Source organism: Pagrus major, chromosome 11 (assembly GCF_040436345.1).
Source record: "Pagrus major chromosome 11, Pma_NU_1.0".
Taxonomy (NCBI): domain Eukaryota; kingdom Metazoa; phylum Chordata; class Actinopteri; order Spariformes; family Sparidae; genus Pagrus; species Pagrus major.
This window is the reverse complement of record NC_133225.1, coordinates 19169180-19194891: the sequence shown is the minus strand read 5'-3', so window position 1 is coordinate 19194891 and position 25712 is coordinate 19169180. Positions and strand designations below refer to the sequence as shown.

The 25712-nt window shown below is 39.3% G+C and overlaps 2 protein-coding genes across 2 annotated transcripts in view; one reads left to right on the top strand and one right to left on the bottom strand.

Moving 5' to 3' along the window:
- Positions 1–25712, bottom strand: part of psmd1 (proteasome 26S subunit, non-ATPase 1) — a 42121-nt gene that overhangs the window by 8443 nt on the left and 7966 nt on the right. Inside the window, exons 16-20 of the mRNA XM_073476286.1 lie at positions 25336–25400; positions 10218–10332; positions 7488–7604; positions 6221–6323; positions 1251–1420 (exon numbers count right to left, since the gene is read on the bottom strand). Coding sequence (XP_073332387.1) covers positions 1251–1420; positions 6221–6323; positions 7488–7604; positions 10218–10332; positions 25336–25400 — 570 coding nt within the window. The remainder of the gene's footprint in view (positions 1–1250; positions 1421–6220; positions 6324–7487; positions 7605–10217; positions 10333–25335; positions 25401–25712) is intronic.
- On the top strand, positions 16135–23764 carry htr2b (5-hydroxytryptamine (serotonin) receptor 2B, G protein-coupled). Its single transcript, XM_073476444.1, has 3 exons — positions 16135–16422; positions 20516–20716; positions 21937–23764. The coding sequence occupies exons 1-3, from the start codon at positions 16197–16199 to the stop codon at positions 22905–22907; spliced, it is 1398 nt and encodes a 465-aa protein (XP_073332545.1). The 5' UTR covers positions 16135–16196; the 3' UTR covers positions 22908–23764.

Genomic DNA, 25712 nt, shown 5'->3' with positions numbered 1-25712 from the left:
AGGAAGTGCTAGTACTGCATTCAACTTGGTTTAGACAGCCTAGTTAAGTTTCAGAGTGAAATTCCCCTATTACTGATATAGACAAAAGAAGAAGCACTTGTTAAAACACCTATTAGCTGTAAGGCTTACACTAAAAATGAAGAAGAGCTCTGTCAGCTTTACCTAGACAAACATAAAAGAAGATCTCTAGCCAGAGCTGCACCAGGTGACTTCTGTTTAGTGTGAGCTTTCAAATTACAACAGTGTTCTGAAACCAAAGTACTAAACAGTCTCTATGGTCCAACAGAGCAGCACTACAGCACAAGATGTGAGCAGGAGGACTTTATATTTTTTTATCACCTCATAATTCAGTTGTTTCACTGCAGTATGGAGGTAGAGAGAGAAGCAGTGAGGCAGTGAAGTGACTTTCTTAAAGTCCACCTCAAGTTTGTTGCTAAAAAAAGAACAATCTGTAAATGATAAGGAGGATATTTGTCTAAGACTTGGGCTGACTAGTTTAACAGACGCTGACGAGCCTTGGCAGGGTGCAGCACATAGTCTGTTACACCCTGCTGCCCCCCACCTTCCGCCTCTATCCCTTGTGTATTATTTGGGGGCTTTACACCATTATTACACCTTTATTCTTAAGGGCCGTGTACAGCTGGGGCTTCACTATACGCAAAAGTGTGTGGGTAGCAATGAAGAGATAATGCCCATTTAATGTCTGTTTAAGACCCCAATATGTCACAGTGATCCTTTGGCAGCAGTGTGCGAGTGGCGTAGGGCCAGAACAGGCCCAGTCAGGTGGGCCTTGAAATGGATCAGCTGCTGGTGACAGTTGTTACTACGGCAAGAAGCTAAATACTTTCTGCACCAAACGTAGTGCCCATCACAAATTCAGCAGCCAAATTTAGCAGCCACACTTTTGTTCAATTATTTTTCAACATTAACACAAAAATGTTTTTTAAAATATTGATTAACAATGAATTCTCATCACTGCAATGTGGAAAAGCTATATGAAGGATAGTTTTTAATCAAAAAATAAATCATTCAGATGTAGTGGTTTGCCTTTGTTGAGTGCTTGTCCCCTTAAATAACATAGGATGTCAACTATTTAGAGGAATTTTGCTTGATGTTTGGAACATCTGAAAGTAATCTTCTTCTTGTTTATTTCATTATTGAAAACCTGTGTTGGAAAAAAGGTAAAGTTCTATGACACACACACATTCCTTCCCACACACCAGTCACAGTAAGTCTGGTCACTTCAGTACCTTGAGGTCCTTGTTGAGGCCGATTATAGCTGTTGGTGTGAAGGCCAATGACAGGAAGTGGGAGAGGGGGAACCAGAACCAGAATTGGGTGAAGACCAGCAGGCCGACCATCGATGGCATATGAGTGTGACCCGTCCTGGACTGCAGAGAGATGGTCACGTTACGTCCACCTGAACAACAGAGGGAACAGGAGTTTGGGACGGTTTGACTGTAATGGCACAGAACCTACATGATGTTGGTCACTCACAAAAGAGATCTTATGTAAAATACCTCATACCTCAGAACATTTGTTTATTTTCACAGATTTTCCTCCAGACATTTTTTCTGAATTAACATTCAGAGACAAAATACTACAAGTGGAGTCAAACAGCTTACCAAAGTTTCACATTTTTTCAAAACTTATGCTTATACAATAGTTATAATAGTCTGTTCAAACAGCCTAAAGCGAATCAACGTCTGCTTGTCTTCACTAGCATTTTTTTTAGTTTCGATATGCAATCTCTACCACTAGGTCTTAACTGATCTATATAAATGACGGCATTCTCAAAGCCTAAAGTGAGGTGAAGTAGTTGCTAAAAGCAAAACAAAGAAAATAGTGGCTTTTAACTTTAAAAGACAAGGTGTTTTGTTTCCAAAAGCTACAGAGGTAGATATCCTTTAGAATATAGATTAAATATACCAGTTTCATGTTTCAACTTTCCAGAAAGATCAATCAATGAGACCATGTGAGTCATTTGAGAGCAACTGAGGACAGTGGAACAGATTGAACACACACATTACAACCCAGTTGCTCAAAACCCAAAACCAATTGTACAATGTTAAATACAACAGTAATAAACAGTACTGTCACAACTCTCAAATAAAACTGACAGACTTCTAATTTTAAATAGCAGCGTTCTGTATTAAATCTGAATCAGGATGAGAGGATGAGGAAGAATGCCTGCTCAGCAAAACAGCAGAATGCTGAAAAGGTGAAGGCATCAACAAGCGCTGATACATTAAAGTTAAAAATACATACTTCTCAGTAGAGGACAATTGCACTATAAATAGAAAATGTCCTCCATCATTTTAGTTTGGTCTCATGAGAGCTGTAGGTGAAAACATTGCAGGAGAATCCATGATTAGTACATTTGACATGTACAATAGACGTTGCAGTCTATAGACTTAACTGAGTAAGTACAAATAACAATCGCATCGTTTTAAATAATACATTCCTTTGTATTGTTCAGTTCTTTGGGAGGTTTCTTTTTGGGTCATCCTGATAACTGATTGTGAAACATTCTTGGCAAACCTTTGCAGAATACCGTAACATGAAAGAGTCTGAGGTTAATGAGGGCTCAAACCAGGATGGTCACCACCCCGAGGAGGGTTGTCTTTTTGGCATCAACTTGTCTGATCTGAAGGATTTATATGACAGGGACAAACCAGCCAGCCAGTTAAACCCAGGAATGCATTGTTTGCAGCATCCTGCATTTAAATCTAAAAATTGAGTTCCGTCATTGTCATTAGACCTAAGATACACAGGAGATTAATAAGTCATCTACCTCACACGAGATGTCTCAGCTGCCATGGGGGGGGAAGGTTGGCTTTTCAAGCCATTTTGAAGGGGTAAAAAGGGGTAAAGAATGTACAGTAAACATGGTCATCCTTCGGTTAGTATATAAACTGTAAACTCGCTAAAATTAATGAAGTCATATGACACACTTGCTATAAATCAGACCTATTATGGTTTGTACCACTGTTGTGAAGGCCAATGGTTTCATTATTCTATCTCCATTACATTGTGACAATCAACATTTACTTCAATATGAAAAAAAACTTCAAGACTTTAAGTTAAATTTATTTGTGATCACCCAACATGGACTCTTTGGGATAAAAGGGACATAGAAACAGCCTGTAGATGTTGTATTAGGATTAATGGTTTGTATTTGTACAAGAGAAGCACATAAATGATCTTATAAAGTAGTGTGTCCTAAAAATTAGGCAATTTTAATCAAATAGATACACATACTCCTGTGTATCTATGTAAGGGTTTTTGTACAACTGCAGAGGTATCACTGGGGTTGAGGGTTTGATTCTCTCAGGGGCCACTCATGGTGAACGTGTGTGCTCTCAAGAAAAAAAAAACCCAATTTCTTTTTGTCTGTGGAGCTGGCAAAATAGAAGGCGATGAACAGTGGCCAAGGGTGCTCCTTGGAGCAGTACCAGGGATTAGTAGGGAGGAACCACAATTGGGAAGACAGAGAGAGGAGGAGTTTTGAAGAGTTCCTTTAAAACAGGTTGGTTACTAGGGAGTAGTGCTGCACGATTTGATGAAAATATGCGATTGCGATTATTGTGGACTATATTGCGATTTGCGATTGCGATTACGATATTATAAATGAATGGTGTCATGAGTCTACTTGCTTGAATATCAAGGACAACACAGAGAATTACAATAGATTGTATATTTCTCAACTCAAAACATACAAATATGACACAAAAAATACAAAACCTGAAGTTTACAGTACTGTATTTTTTCCCCAAATAACTTATGGAGTCAGTGATTTCCTTGTGTCTTTTCGAGGTATTTTCGTATGGTGTGACACTTGCAAATGTATCCGTAATTGTGCGTTGTTGTGGTCGTTTCAGGCGTTTTTCAGTTGTATCTTTCACGTTACTTTGTTGGGCTTTCATTTGAATGCATTCTTCGTATTTTTCTTTGTGGTGTTTCAAGTGTTGATATAGATTGGTCGTATTGCCGCGGGACGTAGCGACTTTAGCTTTGCATGTTTTACACAGCACATCTTGCTGTTCAGTGTCGTCGTACCTGAATCCAAAGTATCGCCATATATTAGAAGTTGCATTTTTTTTCGCCACCAACTGAGCTTGTCCCTCCTCGAGTTCCTCTTCGGCGTCCTTGTCGGCTGCTCTGCTCTGCTGAAAGCCGGGTAGTCACGTGACTATACCTGCAGCTGCACACAGTGTGGATGTGGTGTCACCGTGCTCCACACCGCACGGGAGACAGTCCCGTTCATTGTAATATTTGTACTGATATGACTCTATTTTCATGTAGGCTACATGTTGAATGTCTGTATTTTTCAAAATGTTAGATAAAGATTTTCATTAAAAAAGAGAGAGAGAGAGAGTCCTGTTCACAGGCACACACGCACATTTGTTTACATTAAATCGCAAATCGCAGTCTTTTATGCGATTACATAATTGCACAGCATGACATCGCGATTGCGATTGCGATTAGATTAATCGTGCAGCACTACTAGGGAGTAGCCATTCCAAAGAAGAATGGGATCGACTCAAACAATACCAGTAAAATAATCTGTTTTCTCAGATGGCACAAGTGATTTAGTAGTGGTATTTAGTGTTGAAAGTCCACTCCCACAGGTTGAATGTTGGCCAAAATGAGTCACGAGGTCTGCTCGCTGCACCACGACTGGATGCTTAAGAGTCTCTTAAAAACTTGAGAAGAGGTTGAGAGCACTTGACGAGCACCGCTGTTTTTGCCAACTCTTTGTTTGGTGGGCCAATTTTCATTCCAAGGAGTTGGTGAAGGAGGCACGGGGATAGTGAAATCTCAAAAGGCGTTTTATGAGCAACAATGAACCTGATGGCTGCAACAACACAATCAAGCAGATAGGATATGTTTTGTTACATGTATGAGGGAGAAACCATTACTTAATTAATCGACTGCATCAATTATTTACATGAACTCTCTAATTGGGGCTGTAAATGTAGGAGTCAGAGAGTGAGAGAACGAGCAAAAGGGACCGACATTTCCTGTGTAATGAGCACCAATGATCATGAAACTGAGCTCTAATCACTTCCGCCCATCAAATTAAACACAATTACAGTGTGCCTCGAACATTCAAACAGGAGTGTTGTGTTTCCTGACCGAATGTGTTTAAACTGTAAGCACACTGAACTTGAGTTTTGCATGAAGTGCAGTGGGGGTGTCAGGAGAGTGTCTGGTGTATGAAAAATGACACCGGTGGTCAGGGTTTGTCTGGATGGTCTCACGCAGGGTCATCTTGGCATGTGTGCTGAGTTCATTACTGTTAATGTGGCTGATTTGATATGCGATTGAGGTCCTGTCTGTCATCACGACGGCTAATCTACTCAGAACAAAATAATAATAATAGTGCAGCCGCAGGCATGGAATAAATCAAGATGCACTTTGATGACTGATGAAAAACATTCATGAGTCACAACAGCTCAAAAACACATATGCAGCAGTTATCCTTTGAACTAACGGTGCAAATACTTGAGATAGGCTTCACTTTGTGTAAGCTGCAACACCTGATAGTGTATTTAGACAGCAGTGTGTAAACAGAGCTGGTTTCTTTCTGGCGCAGCCCACTGGGTTTTATGTTAGTGCGAGAAAATGGGTTTCTGCTCCTGGCTGTATGAGGCTTTGTGTATATAGGGGAATATGGGTGTGCTCTGCCTGTGTAGCTCTCCATGTGATGATGTGCAGCACTCTAGGACCTCACACACACAAACACACGCCGCATGCTTGTGTCCACAAACACCCGCACAGACATACAAACACAGAGACTATCGGACAAACAGTAATCACCAGGGGGAGACCAACAGGCCATGTGGCTGAGAGCTGAGCTGAGCAGAGCTAAGCTGAGGTAGGAACTCCAGGCGCTAATGCACCTTGGCATGATCTGTTCCAGAGACACAGTGCACGGGTGGTCAAGCGAGGAGGGTAACTCTGTGTTTGCTTGAGCGTAAAGGAACTTAATTAAGGTAACACACACAAAACCACAAACCCACATTACGGTTAGAGAAGTTCACTTGTTTTACAGTCTAATTAAGAATTACATGAAAAAGGAACTTACTGGTTTGAGCTCTTGCTCAGTGCCTACTGATTAGATCAAGCTGGTGTCTTTTCAGGTAACAGACTACAGCCAGTATAAACAGGTAATGTTTTGTCGTTGTGTCTTGTGTTCTTCTGTTTGGACACTAACCTGCATCGAGGATTCCCTGGGCCAGGATGGCGCCAAACTTGGCCATAACGTCATCATGTTTGTCATTGATCACCTTCGCATAAAGCTGCCTGAACTGGTTCACCTAAAACAGTGAGGGGAGGAAAATATGTTATTTTCTAGGGTGACACCAATGGCCCACCACATTTGATTTCTGCTTGATACTTTGGATCAACAATGGGTTATTTCTTTAAATAATTATTTTTAAAAAAGGGACTGAAAAAAGTCTTTGCTGGCGTTGACAATTTTGTATGGTTTACAGAAAGACAACATGATTGCAACATCTTAACCTTTCTTACCCTCAGGTGTGAATAAACGATAAAAATGTGAAATGATCATTTATCTTATAGTTTTTTTTATGCAATGAGGACTAAGAATTCCCTTAGACTTTGCAATACTGAAGAGCAGTTATATTGTTGCATTTTATTTTGTCAAGTCTGTGTTTCCTTACTCTCAGAGTTATGGGTGAGGTATGCGTTTGAACATGGCTGTCACAGGCTGCAATGCAACTTGTCATACTTGCAGTCTGCCACACCCATGAGGGTAGTGTAGTACATGTGGGAGTCCCAGCTCTAACAGCATCTCTCTCTTGCCAGAATGAAACTTTAAGTAAACACTCTGCTGGGTAGTTATCTACCAATTTAGGCCAATTTACTGCTCTAAAACCTGAGGCCTAAGACTGGGACTTAAACAGTCTAAATAAACAGTCAAAGATGTAATACCTCCTGACATTCCACTGGTCGAAGAAAAAAAACTGCCTCTTGCACAATCCAGAATACTGCCTTGAGCTTTAAGGACTGTCAGTGTGCAGATGGAGATGGTTTAGATCTGCCAGACACATTTTCAAAGTGCAAGGTGTTCTGAGGGTGAGTGCATGCCGTTACTGTATGCCTGGATTACTCACTCTCCAGTCTTCCATGACACAGATTTATTTCCCTCTTTCTTAACAGTTCTGATGCTACCGCCTTTTGTTCAAGTCTTCCTCTTTCCTTTCTTCTTACTCTTTACTCAGCACAGAGCTCTGGTCTAAGTGGTATTAAGCATGACTTTAAGAGTAATTGAGGTGTGTTGTTATTTCACCCAGACAAGAAACAGAGCAGCATTTCTTTGTTTTATGAACTGGTTCACCAAAAGAGGTATCAAAACATAGATGGAGGCTGTTATACATGTCTGTAAACCTGTTTCATTAATGATACCTGAGAAGCATCAAACAAGTCTTGAAATATGGCCAAAAACATTTTGTACTTACTTTGGGACAGGTGACTTCGGTCTGCTGGATCATGATGAGGGCAGAGGCAATGAGGGCGCCCTGTCTCACATAATTTACTGGGTCATTGGTCATGGGCTCCAGCAGATTGATGGCCTCCTGTAGAGGCAAAGGCATAAACAAAAAAGTTGTCAATGTTGCTTTAGTGTATATCATGTGTATGGGTTGTATGGGTGGCCAAAAGGTTATTTTTTTATGTCTTACTGTAAAGCACATACCTGTGTATGAACACATTTGCAATATAATTTGTTGAGCATAGCTTTTTTAAATATGTAATAAGGACCCCTTTAAATTCTGCCATAGTCCTATAGTAGTGGTAGCAGTGAAATCTGTAGTTGGATATGAAACCGTCATGTTTTGTCATTCCCAGAGAAGATCAGTGCAACAGGGACACTTTTGTTTGGTTATATACAGGAAAAGGGATATCAAGAGATGCAACCAGACCACACAAATTAATGACATTAGTGTCATCCATATCTGGTTGCCTGGGACAACTGAGTAACAGTCACAACAAGCCCCGCCTCCTTCAGTTTCCTGCCATTATCACTGAATGAAAAATGAAGGAGGACCACCTCTTTTCTCCTGCACTCGCCTCTATTCTCAGCTGAGCAGTAATGGCTGTAACTCACACCACCAGACTCAGAGGGAGGCGTCTGCCCCGCCGAGGAAAGAGAAACAAACTAGGATGATGACAGTGGAGGTAAAATAAACCATGTTTCAACAGTGCTCTCAACTCAGCTGGCTGAGACAGTCATGTACCAGGATGATAAGTCAAGAGTGTAAAGCCAACACCAGTCGACCACATCCTGTTCCTGATAGGCTGTCGGGGGGTTTAATTGCGGGTATTTACTGTCAGGCCCAATCAGCAGAGCACATAATGTGGTTGCTTAAGATCCTCTTAATTCATGTACAGAGGTGGACTGTTTTCTTCAGGCTTGTGCCTCAGAGTTAAACTTTAAAAAGAATCAGTTCAGCACCACTAAAAATGAAACAGTGCAGAACACGATTTACCCCGACACAGTTTCCATTTTCATAGATATTTATAAAACTGTATCATACGACAGTATTCTGAACTCTGAAATGGTTCTTATGAGTCTGTTTGGTATTTCACATCATATTTCTTGTTGAACTGTGCTTTCATCCAATTCATTAAAACAAGCTGAAATGTATTTAAGATTTTCATTATGACACTGAAAACTACAGAAAAAGTCAAAACAGCTTTCCTATGCAAGTTTTTCTTTAGGTATAAAATAGATTCAGAACACAAGTCAAGTAAAAATATCTGAAGTCCAAAGGTGTACAAACGATGGGAAGAGAATGTGCTCCCGCTAAATAGGTGACCCACTTCTCTTGCCACAACATCATTACTCTCACTAAGGACCTAATGTGCTCGAGGTTTTATTCTGAAAAAAAATCAAGCAGAGGAGTTTTGGAGCTGATCAGCTCTGTAGCAGCCCTCGGCTGATCAGGTTCAAAACATTGACTTTGGTGCTTCCAGGCTCAGGACGCAATGAGCCAGGACTCTGCTTGGGCTGTGCCACCTGAGACTGATCAGCCCACATAGTTAGACAACTCAGGATCTGGCAGCTGCTCCAAATTCTGTCTTCTTCACTCGCCTTCTAGGATTCAATGAACCCAAACATGATGACAGGGTACATCCTGGCCCTGAACTATTTTATCAGCAGATATCCCAAGAACATTTTTAAAATTTATGAGCTTTCCAGTGCTGACCCTCCATGAAAATTAGTAAAATAGCAGTTTACTTTATGATTTAATCCATGTTTAAGCAAGATAATGATTAAAGCATTTCGATTTGAAAATCGTCTTGAAGCAGGTCAGATGCAAAAGAAGAGCTTGGTGAGCAACAACATTGCATCCATTTTATAAATTAGATCTAGCAAAGCAACATTTGCTTAGGCAACATCATTACCAGACAAGAAAAAAATATTTTCTCAGCAACTTCTGCAGGTGCTACAGAGCACGAGTCTGTAATCATTCATCTAAGATGAGCCTCACAAATTGACTACTTAAAGGAAAACCCTTGGTGTAACATGTACGTCACTGATGCAAGGACCATATATGCTGCACAAAGACTCAAAGAAAGGACACAGGATGAATAAGGAGAGCAGGTCCAATGGTGCTTTAGTAGTTCAAAACTGCCATCTACGCTTTTCTTGTACACAGCCTTCAGAGGAATATTAATTCCAGTTATGAGCACCAATTCCACCAGGAGTAAAGCACTTGTGCAGACATCTCATTAAGCAAGAACTCATTATTTACATCTTGGAAGTATCAAGCAAAAAAAGATCTGAAGCCATTTCTGTGGTAATTTGATGTAAGGTTTGTTACATACAGTTCACCATTGCGTCTCGTATGTTTAATGGAACAGGAAGGTGAGACATTATAAATTCTCAAATAGTGGTCTGGTGTGAATTTACCCCCAACTGAAGATAGAACCATGCTTTTATTCTGACACAAACTATTATAGATTTCTCTCCTTTTTAACAAATCAGTTAAGCCTCTGTTTATAAATGTCAGTGTTACACATGTTTCACATTAAAAGCCTACAATCAGTTCAGACATCAAAAGTCATACGCTTTCTGGTAGGCTTTTATTTTGAAACACTGATAGGTTACATTAATAGCAGCTCAACACCATGAACAAAACAGGCTTTAAGTTAAAAAAGAGGGGGATTAAGGTGGAGACACTCACCTTATTGCCTGTCCCAGCACAGCAGATGCCCAGAGCCATGGCAGCCCCACAACGCACATGAGGGTTGTAGCTCTCTGACAAAAGAGACACCACACTAGGACACTGCTCAGGGGTCCTGAAGAGAGATGGAGAGAAAGAGAGAGAAATTCAGAGGGAGTCAGGAAAGGGCTCTGGAAGTTGAACATTAAAACAGCTTAAGAGTGTGGACTTCATCTTACCCATTGCAATCATTAGACAGAACTACAAAAAGAAAGATAAATCCTGTCTTGACAGCTTGGGTTATGATCTTTTCTAATGAAATATTACAGTGAGGTGGAGGATAAATGTCACAGTAGTTTAGGTGTTAAGATCATTTTTTTTAAACCACACTATTGTTTGACTTATTAAATTTTACAATCTGTGCCCACAAGATTATCAAAGTTAAAAGCTCCACTGAAGTGATGGATGAGGTGATTTGTTCAATATAATGTAAAAACTGTGAGCCCTTGAGCAAAAGAGCCACGTGAACCATTACCAAAGTCTTATGAGGCTTGCTTGGGCCATCTTTCAAAAGAGTGCAAGTCGTTTCAATATGGTGTCAGTTTGTACAACATGGCACAAATACCCAAGAAATACCATTCTGTAATACCATTAAGACCATTAAGACATTTTGAAGCCACATGTGAATTCACCATTACATCTACCGGCTTACTGTATTTAGAGTGTCTACATATAATTCATTTTGAAGGGGAACTGTATGAGACAACTAGAAGTTTCTGAGACAGAGCTAGACAAATAGTGAGAAAAGAGAGAAAGAATGGGTATGAAATGCTGGACTTTGATTTATGTATCTGAAAACTCTCCAAGTCCTTTTGCCTTTTCTCCCAGTGGTGCTGTTATGGCATAAAGAGAATACAATTCACCGTGCCAAACCATCTAAGCCAAATCTTTTGTTCAAGGTAGAATTGCAAATGGTATGGCTGTTCATGATTTTCTTTCCACCTCTTGTACTAACAAACAAATCTTTGCAAAATAAAGAGAACAATAAAGGAAGAGAAATTATGCTCATTGTGAGGTTCACAATTGTAATTTGGGTTACTACTAGAATAGGTTTACATACTTTAGTGCTCCAAAAACACATCAGTTTTCTCATACTGAGCAGTAGCACTGTTTTCTCCCTCTGTCTGAAATGCCCTGTTTTAGCTCCTGTCACTTTAAGGGCCCGCTTCGGAATTCTGATGCTAATCCAAGTCCATTATTTTTTCAAAGTGTTGGTAACAAAAAACAACTTCAATTCGAGTGAAAGATTCAAGATGTGATTGTAGTAAAAAGAAAAAAACACTTAAAACGGCATACAGTTATGAGTCAGACCATTCCACTTGCACTGTTGACTAATATGACAAACTATTACAAGTCAAAGGGTTGCCAAGATAAGGATGACACACAGTTATTAAGCACTTCAAGTGAATTTGATGGAGTCTAAATGAGAGGCCTTAAGTAGGAGGAAAACACTTCTTCACATTTAAAGTGCGCCCTTGCTTGCTGCCCTGTCACAATGAGATACTCGACCTAAACCTAATGAGAGAGTCTACATTAGTCCATCATGTAAAAATGCCACCACCAATGTGTTGGTTCAAAATATTTACTAGTTTTGTTTAGTGTTGTGAGAAATGGTAGTCTTGGATTGGTCTAACAGAGAAATCTAGCCTGAACATGAAAGGAGAGAAAATATGTACACTTTGTTCGTGTATGGTGGTGTTGATAACATGACCTGCCTGGGCCTGATGAGATGAGCTGATGGTTGAGATTACCCCGTACCTTTAAATTTCACAGAATACTGCCATTTGGAGTGGATCAGTGAAAAAAAAAAGATTAGAACACAATCCTGTGTACTGTAGTTTCATACACTGAATTAAAAGGTCGGTGATTCTGACAACTGCTTTTACTAGCTCAGATTTCATTAGACTGAACCAGACGACAGACACCAAATAAAAGTTTAAAACACAGCAAGGTAAGAAACATTAAAAATGCATTATTGTGAGAGCTATAGCTACATTATATTGTCCTCTTAATGGTGCATAAATGTATAGAAGGTGGCCAGGATTTCTGAGTCCCTTCATTCAACACAGAGTTAATAGTACTGCAAACAAGTACGTAAAAAAAGGGTGTGAAATAAAAAAAGATTCTGGTTAAGTCTCTATCTCATTTGAACCAATAAATAGCCTGAACAAAGTCTTGAAAAGGATGACTAAATGAGTATAAGCTTCCCTGTGTTTTGTCTATAGCCCTGTGCATAGATATAGTAGCAAGTTTTATCTCCACTGGTTTGTTTGGAATTAGAAACTCAGCTCCAACATTACGTGAGAATTATCGAGATCATGAATGACAATCATTGTGAGATTTAGATGACCTATCAATTACACCTACCAGGATTAAGTTTAGTCTATTCTTGTGGTCTGATTATGCTCCTCAATCCCTACTTGGATGGGGATCAGATTTCAAAGCCCCCTGAGAGAAATTTGAGATTTTAGGCCACATAAATAAAGCTGACTTGACCTTATCAATATGTACGCTGTGAGTTTAGATTGCAAACTCTCCAATACTTGCAAAACACAGCATGCTGTATATCCATTATAGGATGAAAAAGTATGAATGTGGCAATCAAAAGTTGAAGGTTTTTTGGTAAAAGCTAGACATGTGGACCTAATTTATGATAAGTTTTGAAATCGACAGGGGACTACGGCAGCCTGAGGCATAACTTGAAAAAACTTTTGGTGGCTTTTTCAAATAGTTTAATCTACAGTCTTTTCAAAGTTTAAAAAAAGGCTAATTGCCTTCAACAACCGGCAAAGTGGAAGAACTCAGATGGAAAGAAGAAATCGATAACCAGCATTTGTTTGGTCTGAAAAGGCAGTGAAGCAATGACGTCTGTATTTAAAGCCTGACTTTCACAATGTGTGACTGAAACCTGAAATACTTAAAAAATCAAAGAGATGAGAAAGGATAATAAAATGCTGATTACAACTTGTGAAGGCTTGCAGACACATTCCAGTCTGCTGCGAGCATTTGAAACAGACAAAATGTGTTGTTCATTCTTTGGAAAAGAATAACCATCTCATCCACCATGACATGAAGACAATGAATCCTTCAGCAAGGCACAGTGCTACTCTTGTACACAGTCCCCTTCACAAAATATATGCTTCACTGTAAGACTTTATTGCTCATATGTGCCAAATAAGAAATATTGACTTTAAGGTTACAAAAACAATCAAGGCTTTTATGCTACTTATTAATGTACTGTATGGCCATATGTGCATGCCTCACATTTATTGTATTGCACTATACAGTGTGAGTGACAAGAGGCTGATACAGCTGTGACTTAACTCCTGCTCAGGTCCCAGACGTTGCCCTGGGAAGTAACACACACAGTGAAACGTCAGCGAAAGCAGGAATACAGTTTAGCTAACACATTATAAATGGATTTTGCCACATTAAATGTGATTGTGGCAGTGACTAATGCAGATGCATTGTAAGAGGGCAGATCTCATTAGCTTGCTTCCTGTCCGTTACAACCAATCACCCAAACACATCATGAAAGTACCTGGACAATGTTGTATTAAACAAGTCCAGAGGCTACATGGCTTTAACATTTAAACTCAATTTAAAATTAACCAATGTCTGGCAAAGGGGAAACAAGATAGGAGCTGTAAGTAGCAACAAGGGAACTATTTTTTTTTAATGATTAAATGATTTCCAGATGAACAAAACATCATACAACCTGATACTAATAAACATTTCACAAGTACAATAACTGCTGATTGCTCCAGCAAAATGTGTGGATCTGACAACTAAGGTTGCAATCTGAGCTACATTGCGTATCACTCAGAAAATGTGCCTGTGTGGCATGCATTTGATGAGCAGCAGAAGTCAGCATACTGTTAACAGCACACCTTCAGCTGTTCCCTCATTATCAAAAAAGAAATCAAGGAAGTCTTTTGTAAGACAGAAAAATGAGAGACTGTGGAGGTTGGTTGCATGACTGTTTTTTTTTACATTTTCTTGTATAGGGAAGAATCACTCATCGTCATCATCATCTGGTTGCTCTAAACTCCGGGGATAGCTTGTTTCTACATCATTTAATGCCTTGCATCTGCTTTTAAAAGCAAAACAAAGAGTGCACTCTGAGAGAAAACATTTTGACTTGAGGCATGGAGATCAGATGAAAAAACAAATATGGTCTAAATTTCAAACTTAATTATCGAGAAGAAAATAAGATTGTATTTAAATTACTTTGTGAACTCACAGAGGACAGAATGAAAATCTGTGGGGTACGAGTAAAATTTTCAAGCATCTTAACACACAGAGCTTCACCCCTAAATCCCCCACCCCTGCTTCCTCCGAATCGAGGGGAGAACAGAAAGTGACAAATATAAACAATGGGACGGCTGTGTTGAGGGAATTACCTCCCAGAACCACTGGCATGTTGCCAGGACGAAGACATTCATCTGTTTTCTACAGATTCTGACTCATGGGCAAGACGAAGGGGTGGGAGGGGAGAGCGAGAGAGCGAACAAGAAGGGAGAGGGTGAGCGCTAGTTGCAGCCTGTGAACGAGAGGCAGACAGTGGGAATGGGAGAGAGGCAGAGGAGCCACAACATCTGAAAGTTTTAAACCTGTGATCGTGGTAGGTGATGCGGAGCAAGACTGGGGGTTCCTCCAACATGTGGAAGCAAAACAAATTCCACTTCATGGATTGTTTCAGACAGAGACAGATTTAAGATTTGCTGCTGAGGGAGGGAATTCTCCGTCATGCTCTTATTTGGGGAGGGTGGAAATATAAAGATGAGATAGGGGAGTTTTAAAAAGATGTTAAACTAAGAGGTGTGCAGAGATTCTAATGCAGTGGACCTTAGGCTGCACGGTTTTCCCAGCAGAAAATACTGCTTCAGTGTTTACGAAAGTGAAGCCGTAGCAGCTTGGAAAAATACAGGAAATGAGACGTCAAGGAGGAACTTAAACGTATGTTACCTTCAGGAGCAGGTAAGAAACTTTAGAGAAATTACAGTAATGTTTATTACACTGCGTTTTCTTTTGCTTTGTATTGGAAATTTTAAATATAGGACACAGTGTGCTCAAGTCACAATTGGACTGAATTCTTTAAAATAATCAGAAAATAAAGACTAAAACAGCATTCCAATTTGACTGTTTAATATTGCCTCGGTTGTGATGATATTAAATAGTCAAATTGGAGTGCTGTCCTAGTGTTTTTGTTTCATATTAATCAAGTTAGTTTGACTTTAGCGACAAACAAGTAGGCTTCAACTGTAAAGAGTCATGTATCTTTCATCTAAAACTTCATCAAGGAGGTTTTCAAATCTTACCTAAATACATAACCTTTGTTTTAAGACAATGAAACGTTGTCAAAATTATATTTTTTTAAATATCTCAATCACACATTAATCTCCTAGTTTTGAGAAAACATGATTGTGCAAGCTAAGTTTTCCAGCTTGGAAAATGTCTTTGCTATAATGTGGAAACAATTGTCACCACACAGGAAAGACCCTCTTCATTTGTTTCAATAAATGTCTCTCATTGTTATGCTATCATTCAGACAAAGTAAAGCAAGTGGGTAACAAGATATCCCTGTTCTTTTAACAGACTTGTTGTATCTTTTAAGAAGATGCAGTGGATGACAAGAGTATCAACTCCCTGGGACAATGACAACCCCTGCTGACAACATCTCACTGTGGAAGTATTGATCGTGTTGGGATTATTGTCAGCATTGGATTTCGTAGTGTTGGACCTGTAATTTTGCAGTGGATCTAGCAGATATTCCTTTTGATTTGTACACTGCAAAGGCGATGAGGCATCCTGTACACTGACGTGCCCTACCCTGTGTCCTTGCCTGTGGGACCCAGTGACCATGCTGACCGAGTGTCAAACACCAGACAGATCACAGCCACAACCCACGCTAAGGCCTGCTGTAATCTCTGCAGCACCATGTCTCAGTCAGGAGACGTGCCCGAGGTTCAGCTGAAATGGCCTGCCCTGCTTATTGTCATGGTCATCATCCCGACTATTGGAGGGAACATCCTGGTCATTCTCGCCGTGTCACTCGAAAGAAAGCTGCAAAACGCCATAAACTACTTTCTGATGTCGCTCGCTGTGGCTGATCTGTTGGTGGGACTCCTTGTGATGCCCATTGCCCTTGTCACTGTTCTCAACAGTAAGTTTAGCATGGGACCTTGTGTTTGGAAAACTGACAGTCCATTATATCTATATCTCTACTGGGAAAACATGTCCTTGCTCAAAGCCCAGATTAATTCCTTGACACGATCCTGATAAAATGTTGAGCCAAATGATGAATGACATTAGCCTTTTATCTAGCTAGGTTTTTAACCCCTATGTGCTGAACAGTTCTTAAACAACCTTGGATAAAAGGACCTATAAAACTCAGTAAGCCATTACTAACAAATGTTCTAGAAGGCAACAATATTTTATAGTCTGTGTGTGTCTGAAGGGTGGGGGCATAGCCAGCTACAGGCGTTTTAAAAAGAACGTTCCTCATTTCAATGGAAAATTGTATTCAACCTTTATTATGAATAAACAAAGAAAAAATAACAGGCCGGATTAATTATGGGCAGCAAAGAGGGATAAAAATAGTTTGTGAGCAACACTTGATACAATCACAACTATCTATAAACAAATTATTCTAGAAAGAAACGGTGGGCAATAAGACTTCCTCTGGCAGTGGTAGCAGTTGCACGGCTTGGACTAAAATACTGGTCAACGGGGTCATTAACCATAGGAATAAATGTTAACACAAAACAGTTTTATTTTAATTCCAGCGACAGTGATGTGTAAATACAGCTGTGTAGGAACTGATTTAGACTCCTATTCTGTTTAACTACAAAATATAAAGTCATGGCCAAGCCATTATTTGCCATTAATTTAATTGGAGGATGATGAGCCATACCAAGATTATGTCACACACACATGCACACAAAAGAAGAGTGGAGTATAGTGTGACAGAAGGCAATCTACAGTCTTACTGCGTCAAGCTGGTCTTTTCTTTATAAAAGGTGGGTCATGCAGTGAATTTACTCTATACTTCTACTAATAAATCTATTTCTGTCTACATGTTTTAGGTTTTATCTCATGCCCTGATGCGTACTAAGATAAGTCTAAATCCTTGGCTTGAGAACAGTTGCAGTAAGGTTTGAAAGCATTCATGCGTGCAAGTGCGTCATCTCTGTGACAGAGAAATGTACCAGCTTGATTAAAAACAACAATTTCATTTTTGGGATTACAATTTGTTGATCAAGAAAAGAAAGTTTAGAAAGTCACTGTATTCTCTTACATTTAATAATTGGTCAATAATACAGCTGCCCCCTAAAAGATGATGACTCACAGTTTGTTAGTTGTTACTGTAAACAGAGCAATGCAGAAGTAACCGCATGGCAACTCTTTACAAACTGAGTCTTGTCTCAAAATGAACTTACCACAAAACAAACTGTAATGGAAGTATAGAAGGGTAAACTGAAACAGCTGGCTGGGCAACACTGCTCATGCTGTGCTGCTGTGAGACTCTTAGCTTCAGCACTGAATGCTAACAAAGTCAGCTACTTTTTTAAACTACTTTTGAAACAGACGCTGGAGTAACCTCCTCCACTGCTGTCAAGTTTCACTGACTCTTCAGCTGACAGTTGTCAGCAGCCCAACAGGACAGAAGCTCTATGGCGCATACAAATTTTATAACTAAACAATGACTTTCTCTGACTGTGTGGATTTTACAGGTAAAACATTAAAACTTATGTTGGGCTGATGTAGGTGTTTAGTGTAGGGTGGTTGCTCTGTAGATGCACTGAGCTGACACCAGCTGGTCAGGGGAGTGAATAACAGTTCTTATATTTGTAATTAAAGTGTATTGAACAAAATACATCAGTTATAATGTTTATAAAAATGTAAAATATCTATGGACAAGAAAAAGGATGAACAACAAAACCGCATGAAAAGGTGGTTATATGGTCAATAGTGTTGCCAGCGATACATCACTGCTCTGCAGTTCTGCAGCAAACACTCCCTAATGTCCCACACAAAGAAAAACTACCAAATGATGCTGGTAGGGATATGGTATTCAGATAAAAGATCAATTGCGAGGCCATAGAGCATTCAGTATTCACGAGAGCAGGTATACAAAGTTGAGAAGCTTCAATTTGAACCTAAATGAGCATACACCTGTATGGTCCTCTAGTCATGTTCCACATCTGCTGGGCAGATGAATTCAAAGCATACAGGGAACACCTTGAAAAAAAGTAATGGATCTGCTTGTTTAAAGCATAAGATGTGTGAACAGATGCTGTTGTAAACTTGAAATATAGCTCTGCGTGACAAGAAACTATCAAGACACAAAATTTGGTGTTGCTTCCTCAACTGTTGCACCGACAAGGCATCTTATCTCATTCCTTTCAAAAGAAAACTGCAATACCTTTAATAAAATCATTTTGACTCTTATCCACCTACACATGTGCTAAGTGAGAAATATATATTATGAAAATTGAAATGGCGGCGCTGATAATTCTTAAAAACAACAACAACAACATGAACGCAATAAGATTAATTCCAAAATGTAGGCTTGTGTAATCAGAATCTTATGGACATCCATTACCCTAAACTATGTATATATGCTTGCATATACACTGCCCGGCCCCCAAAAAAAGTAAATAAATAGAAAAATCACACAGCATGCATTCGCCGTGGCATAATTTTGACAAGCTTATACAATTTCACAACATTTATTTCTGTCCAGAGTTGCATTAATTTTTCACCAAGATCTCTATTGATAATGGGAGAGTCGGGCCACTGCGTAAAGTCTTCTCCATCCCAAAGATTCTCAATGGGGTTAAGGTCTGGACTCTCCATGTGTGAAAATTATGCCTCATGCTCCCTGAACCACTCACAATTTGAGCCCAATGAGGGAAGAAAAAAATCCACTGATGGAAACCCTGGTCATTCAGTACATTCAGGTCATCAGCTGACCTCAATTTTGGGCACATAACGTTGCTGAACCTAGACCTGACCAACTGAAGCAACCCCAGATCATAACACTGCCCCCACAGGCTTGTACGGTAGGCACTAGGCATGATGGGTGCATCACTTCATCGGCCTCTCTTCTTGCTCTGATGCACCCATCACTCTGGAACAGGGTAAATCTGGACTCATCAGACCACGTGACCTTTTTCCATTGCAGTAATTATCCAATGGAAGGCTCTTACCTATTTGCTTATTTAAATCTAAAAACTTGTTTTTTTTTTGGCCAGACAGTGTATGTTGACATTTCAAAAGCAAAACATAAAAAACAACAATAACAAAGCTGCATTGCTGTTTTGACTTTTTTGCTGTATTTTTTTCAAATACATAATGTAAACAAAAACAAACAGTTAAGGCTGTTTCTTTTATCCAACAATTACAAGGCTTTAAAAGAGCTATGGATATGGATAGAGGATTTAGGTAACATTAACATTAACACTAGAGTATAAAACTAAAAAACATTTCTGCATCTTCCTCACACCACAAGAGGTGAAATCTGAAATAGACACATGGGCAATGCAGAGGGGGTCTCCAAAGTTGCACTCATTAATTCAATTAAAGAAATTAAAAAAATGTTCCCTTCTACAGCTACTTGGACGTTGCAAGCTACACTGTTTATTGAATTTGGCATGGGACTTAACACTTCACCAAACAGGTACAGAGGGTCTACTTTAAGAACAAGTCAAGTATTGGTCAATGAATAAGCCTTCCAGATGAAACCTCATCAAAACTATGACTCAAAAATTCCCCCAAGTGTGTGAAAGAAAAGTGGTGCAAGGAAAAGAATTGGAGGGGGTAGCATGTCCAAAGAATATTATGTAAAGGAATATTTCCAACTACAGTCTTTTTGCTATGTTAATGGGTGACGGGACAAAAGCCAGAACAATTACTTGCCAATTTTATGCCTGGAACTGAAAATAAACACTACTGTTGAGCATAGTCTCCAGCAGATCTTCATAAAGAGCTCTTAGCTCCATAAACAGTCAATGAACCCGCCTTTTTCCAGTAAAGTCATTCCTCAGAGAGATAAACAAACACAAATCTTTTGCATGAGTGTTACTTCTAATCCATTGCCATTGTGGTACATCTCCCATAACTAGTAGAGTGCAAGACCAAATTTTTTTTGGAATAAAAATGGGTCACACCACATGAGTACTTTACAGGGAGTTACTAACCATACAACAATTTACTATTTTAATGGACTAATTTCCTTCTCATCTTCTCTTTAGACTCAAACTGGCCTCTTCCGGATCCGCTCTGCCCCTTTTGGGTGTTCTTCGATGTGCTGTTTTCTACCGCATCCATCATGCATCTCTGTGCCATTTCACTGGATCGCTACATTGCCATCAAGAAGCCAATCCAACACAGCCAGTACAAATCCAGATCCAAAGCAATGGCGAAGATTGCAGTGGTGTGGCTCATTTCCATTTGTAAGCACATAAATTCAGATTTCCTTAACTCCTTAATTTTAAGCCTTCACTTTAAAAAAATTTAGTTTCATGTGAATTAACTGATTTCTTGACATTAAATCCATGGCAGACATGAACTCAGAAATATATACCAAATGGAATAAAAGCAGATACAATATAAAAGCAACCCTTCAGCTACAGTATATTTGGGAAGGAGATGGGGTGGCTGAGGGGCTGGACAGTAGCATCACATTTAATTACTCAGAGTGAATCAGAAAGATTTCCTATGGAGACAACTCGATATTTTGATAAGCTGGTGTTTGTCCAAAATGTAATTTGTCCAAAGCAAGCTGCACTATTGCTGCGGCTATAAAGATGTAAAAAGTAAAGCACTACAGCATTAACCTTAAGCTGCAAAAAAGGATATCAAATGTAAAGACTAGAAAGCCACAGGTTTGCACAGACAATGAATGGGCCCCTTGAAGAAAAGGTGCGTTATTATTTTAAGAATGTAAGTTTTAGGAATAGAAAGCATTTAAAAAGGTGGGTTGGAGTAGCTACTACTTTGCTGTCACCTGTTGTTTTAAGAATCATCTTTCTGCTTTTATCTTCCAAAGGTCTTGTATGATTGTTGAGGTGCTTTGTTCAAGATCTGCTGATGATGATATTAGCTTTACAATAACCGATTAAAAAGAAGCTTCTGGCTATTATGTTTAACACTAGAGTGTAAAATTGTGGCCAAATTTACTGAAGCATTACTTCTCTGTGCTTTTGGTCATTTGGCTGATGTGTTCAGTTTCATTCGAGCTTCATTTCATGACCAAAGCCAGAGGATCAGATGGAATGAAGGGAGCAGCACTTAACACTGCTTACAGCACTGACGGAGCTTTTACCACGACTGTATAATGATGCTCTGTTTAAGAGGGATTGTGGCAGACTATGGGTGAACAGTTTACAAAACAGGAAATCTTGCAATCAGAACTTGCCTCGTTATTCCTGACACTGTCCTTTCATCAAACATTCTTCTATTTCTACTTCGACCACACTCATTATATGATAAAATAAACACAGTAGTCTTTCACCAAGATGAAAAAGGAACACTTCTGTGGTTAGAGTTGACAACATAAACAACAACTAATTCAAATATCCCGAGTTCAGAATTTGTAAAAAAACAAACAAAAAAAAACAAACAAGATATTTCCCGTTTGCCAACACTAACTGTTCCTATCATTTTCCTTCAGGTGTTGCAATCTCGATTCCAATTAAGGGGCTTGAGAACTACCATTTTTCCAACAACATCACCTTTATCAGTAACCACACATGCCAGCTGAATAAAGACACCTTTCCGGTGTTTATCATTTACGGGTCCTTGGTGGCATTCTTCATCCCTCTGACCATCATGATGGTAATCTACCTACTTACTGTCCAAGTGCTGCGCAAAAAAGTTTTTTTGCTCAGGTCAAAGGTGCCTCAGCGCTTTAGCTACCCAACAGTCTCCACAGTTGTTCAACTGGGAGGGAACAGGGAACAGGCTGCGAGTCCACCTCAAGCTCAGCAACTGAACATGTTGAATGGCAGACTTCCCAGGATACAAGAAAAAACAAACACAGGCACAGCGCAATCCCCTACAGGAGATGAAATGTCTTTTCGGAGAATGTCAACAATGGGCAAAAAGTCAATGCAGACTCTGAGCAATGAGCAGCGTGCCTCAAAGGTGTTGGGCATCGTCTTCCTCCTGTTCGTGGTCATGTGGTGCCCTTTTTTCATTACCAATATCTCCTCTGTGCTATGCGAAAACTGTGATCCCATCACTATCGGCAAGCTCATGGAGATCTTTGTTTGGGTGGGATATGTGTCATCAGGTATCAACCCGCTGGTCTACACCTTATTCAACAAAACTTTCAGGCAAGCATTCACGCGCTACATCACCTGTAATTACAAAAGCGTTTCCAGTTACGAGCCAGGATTGCACCAAAGGCCATCAATTACAGATCGGACCTTTACACGGCTCTCATTCAAATCTACAATGACAGAAAGCTCTCAACCGTTCATGAAGCGGGGAATGAAGAATGGTAATGGATCAGTTGGCTACCAAAGTCCACTGAGGTGTCAGCAAGCACCTGTACAGCCATCCAGTGGTGTTATGTTAGACACGATCCTTCTGACTGAAAATGAAGGTGGTAAGCAGGAGGAACATGTTAGCCGTGTATAGAGATACCAGACAAATTAATCTAATTAAAAAGGGAGCACTTCAAGTGGATCAAATTCATGTTGCAACAAATTCAGAATGCATTATTGGAATCTGCTGTTACTCTCAATTTGATTGTCAAGTAATTTCTTGTCAGTACTTATTACACACTACACAACAATGAGATCTGACCTGTTGTTATCTGACATTTGTTTACATCAGCAATGTTGTTGTTTTTTAACAAAACCAAAGTAACATTTTTAATTCTGGTCATTTCAGAGAAACCTTACTTTTTATCCATAAGTCACTCCTCTGTTATATATGTGAATTTATATGGTGAAAATATTACTCAATGGGCTTTTAAGACAGACCATCAACAATGTGAATTCCCAAAGACAGACAGACAGGTAATGGTGTGCCAGCAGAGTGTTTGAGTTTTCAAATGTAATAGAACAGTTACCTTGAGATGACCTGTAACAGGTCAGCTAAAAAAAAGAAGACAGGGGGATAATCCCCTATGAAAGGTCAAAACTTGACAGTTTTCAGGCCATCAGACAGAAATGTGAGGAGTGAAGGCAAGGATAAACTAGAAACTCTCTGTGAATACAGTATACAATATATCCCTACGCTGAGCCTTTAGACTTGGGCTATCTGAATATGCTGTAAACCATCTCAGACCACAAGCTTACATTTTGTTAAGACAACCACAACTCTACCTTTCCATTCTCTTCTGCAACAAACACATATGCATTGCACTCTTGAAACAATACTTGTATTTGTAATTGTATTTGCTGGACCTTTGGAAAGCACTCTTGTATGTATATTGCAGTCTGATGTTTTGATATGTTAAAAAGGTTTCCAAATAAAAGATGTATATAAAGAAAGAAGAAAATACAGATTGAATGGAATCCTTGATGTGTTCAATAAAAAATGTCTGTGTTGCTGAACTGAAGGAAAAGAACTGCACCATTCATTCTTTTGTTGTTGATGTCTACACTCTGCTGTGCTACTTTCATTCTGTCAGCAATTAAAACTTCTCATGAACCAGCACTGACCAAAACACAACAGGACAGCCCAATATAAACACTGTAAATTAGACAGCCTCAAGAGATCAGAAAATAGCAAACATAATGACAAGTAAGGGCACTGTGGGACTGTGTTACCACTATTTATACACTCCCTTTATGCCTAACAATTGCAGTTTGTCGCCTTCTGTCAGCAAGTTACTGCAGACATCCAACCCTGTCTTATTGTTAATGATCAGAAACTTTATTATGTAAGAGTAGCAGAGACTTGAGACGATTAAACTCAAAGCTGTCCTTCTTGCAAGTGTGCATGCTATAGGGCTGGAGGGAGTTATCCTTGAGCCATTAGGGTGGGAAGTTGGAGGCCAACTGAATTGTTCTGGTTCAGAAGTCTTTCTAAACACAGTGAAGATTTATACAGCGTTTATCTAACAGCCAATTGATCACGCAGAATATCACATAGCCTTTTTTGGACTTAAAAATGTACACCCTGATATTTGTGCACTGGCTGGGCGGTCTGTTTAACACTGCTCTGGTCTCTGATTGGTAAATACATATTGGCACACAAATGATGAACCCCTATAAACAGGCAGGTTGAAAATGTGAGTGACAATGACAAGTACGTCCAGATTCCTCGGACAGAAGAATACATACAGGAAATCATTTCAAAGTCTAGGCAACAGTGCATCTAAATTCTATGATCACACCACAGGGAAGGTGTTTATGGCCAGCTACAACTCGTCAGCAGTAAAAAAAAATAAGTAAATAAAATTAGAGCAATCTACAGAAGCAAGAATAAATAGAAACAAAAGCTTTTTTTTTTAAATAACACAATGATTGGCAATAGTTCATGAAAAAGCAGCAGTGTTTCCACATCATGCATAGGTACATGCACAATTACGACTAGTTTTAAACAAGTAGATGTAAAGTGTCACTCTAGTCTGATGAAGAGCAGTTTTGCAACACTGACTCATCACTTCTTTGGTGGATTAAATAAGTGGATATTGGCGCTCTGCAGTGAGCCTTTTATTCTTTTATTTCATTATATTCAAAATGTTAATATTGCCAATATTTTTGACTAATCTGTATCAAATAAGGACAAATAAGGATAAGGAAAAAAAAAAAATCTATATTGTACAGAGAGCAATGGCTTAAATATTTCAGTGTCGTGTTTGGATAAACAAAATGGACAGCCTTAGATATTAAAGTGAATATTGTACAATTGAGTGTATTTCAGAAGCACACGTCTGATAACAGTATTGTACAAAACTGTTGCTTCTATTGAACAAAATTAACTACAGAAATGCTGTATTTAACTCCGTCTTAACATTAGGCAGTGTGTGTGTGGCTTCACAGAGAAAAGGATCTGGTGCAGGTGAAGAAATGAAACAGTGTTCATAGCTTAAATCATTCAGTTTGGTCCTTACCTGAACAAGATGAAGCCAATGGACTCAACAGCTGCCCTTCTGACGTCATCGTTCACATCACTCACCTTAAAGAAAAGAAAATAAGCAAAGCAGTCATAGCCAAAGCTGAAGACTCATAAAATCATGCAATTAAACTTAATGATGTAGCTCCCCTCTGTCTCACAGTATGAGGAAAATGCTCCACTATGACACCATCTAATAGCGTCAGCTTGTCTGAAGTGCCACCTACAGGACAAAGTGTTCACACCTCTGAAATCTATTATATTTGCAAATGTAGCCAGTAAAAGCAGAATGACTGACTTATACATACATCTTTCGACTGTAATGTCATAAATATTTTGGAAAGTTAGCCCCACAGTAAATTTAGGTGGTTCTAA

Bases quoted from the DNA above. Each gene is read 5' to 3' on its own strand.
- htr2b (XM_073476444.1), top strand. From the start codon at position 16,197: ATGTCTCAGTCAGGAGACGTGCCCGAGGTTCAGCTGAAATGGCCTGCC. The intron at 16,423-20,515 runs GTAAGTTTAGCA...TCTTCTCTTTAG, and splicing joins CCTTGTCACTGTTCTCAACA to ACTCAAACTGGCCTCTTCCG. The intron at 20,717-21,936 runs GTAAGCACATAA...ATTTTCCTTCAG, and splicing joins GGTGTGGCTCATTTCCATTT to GTGTTGCAATCTCGATTCCA.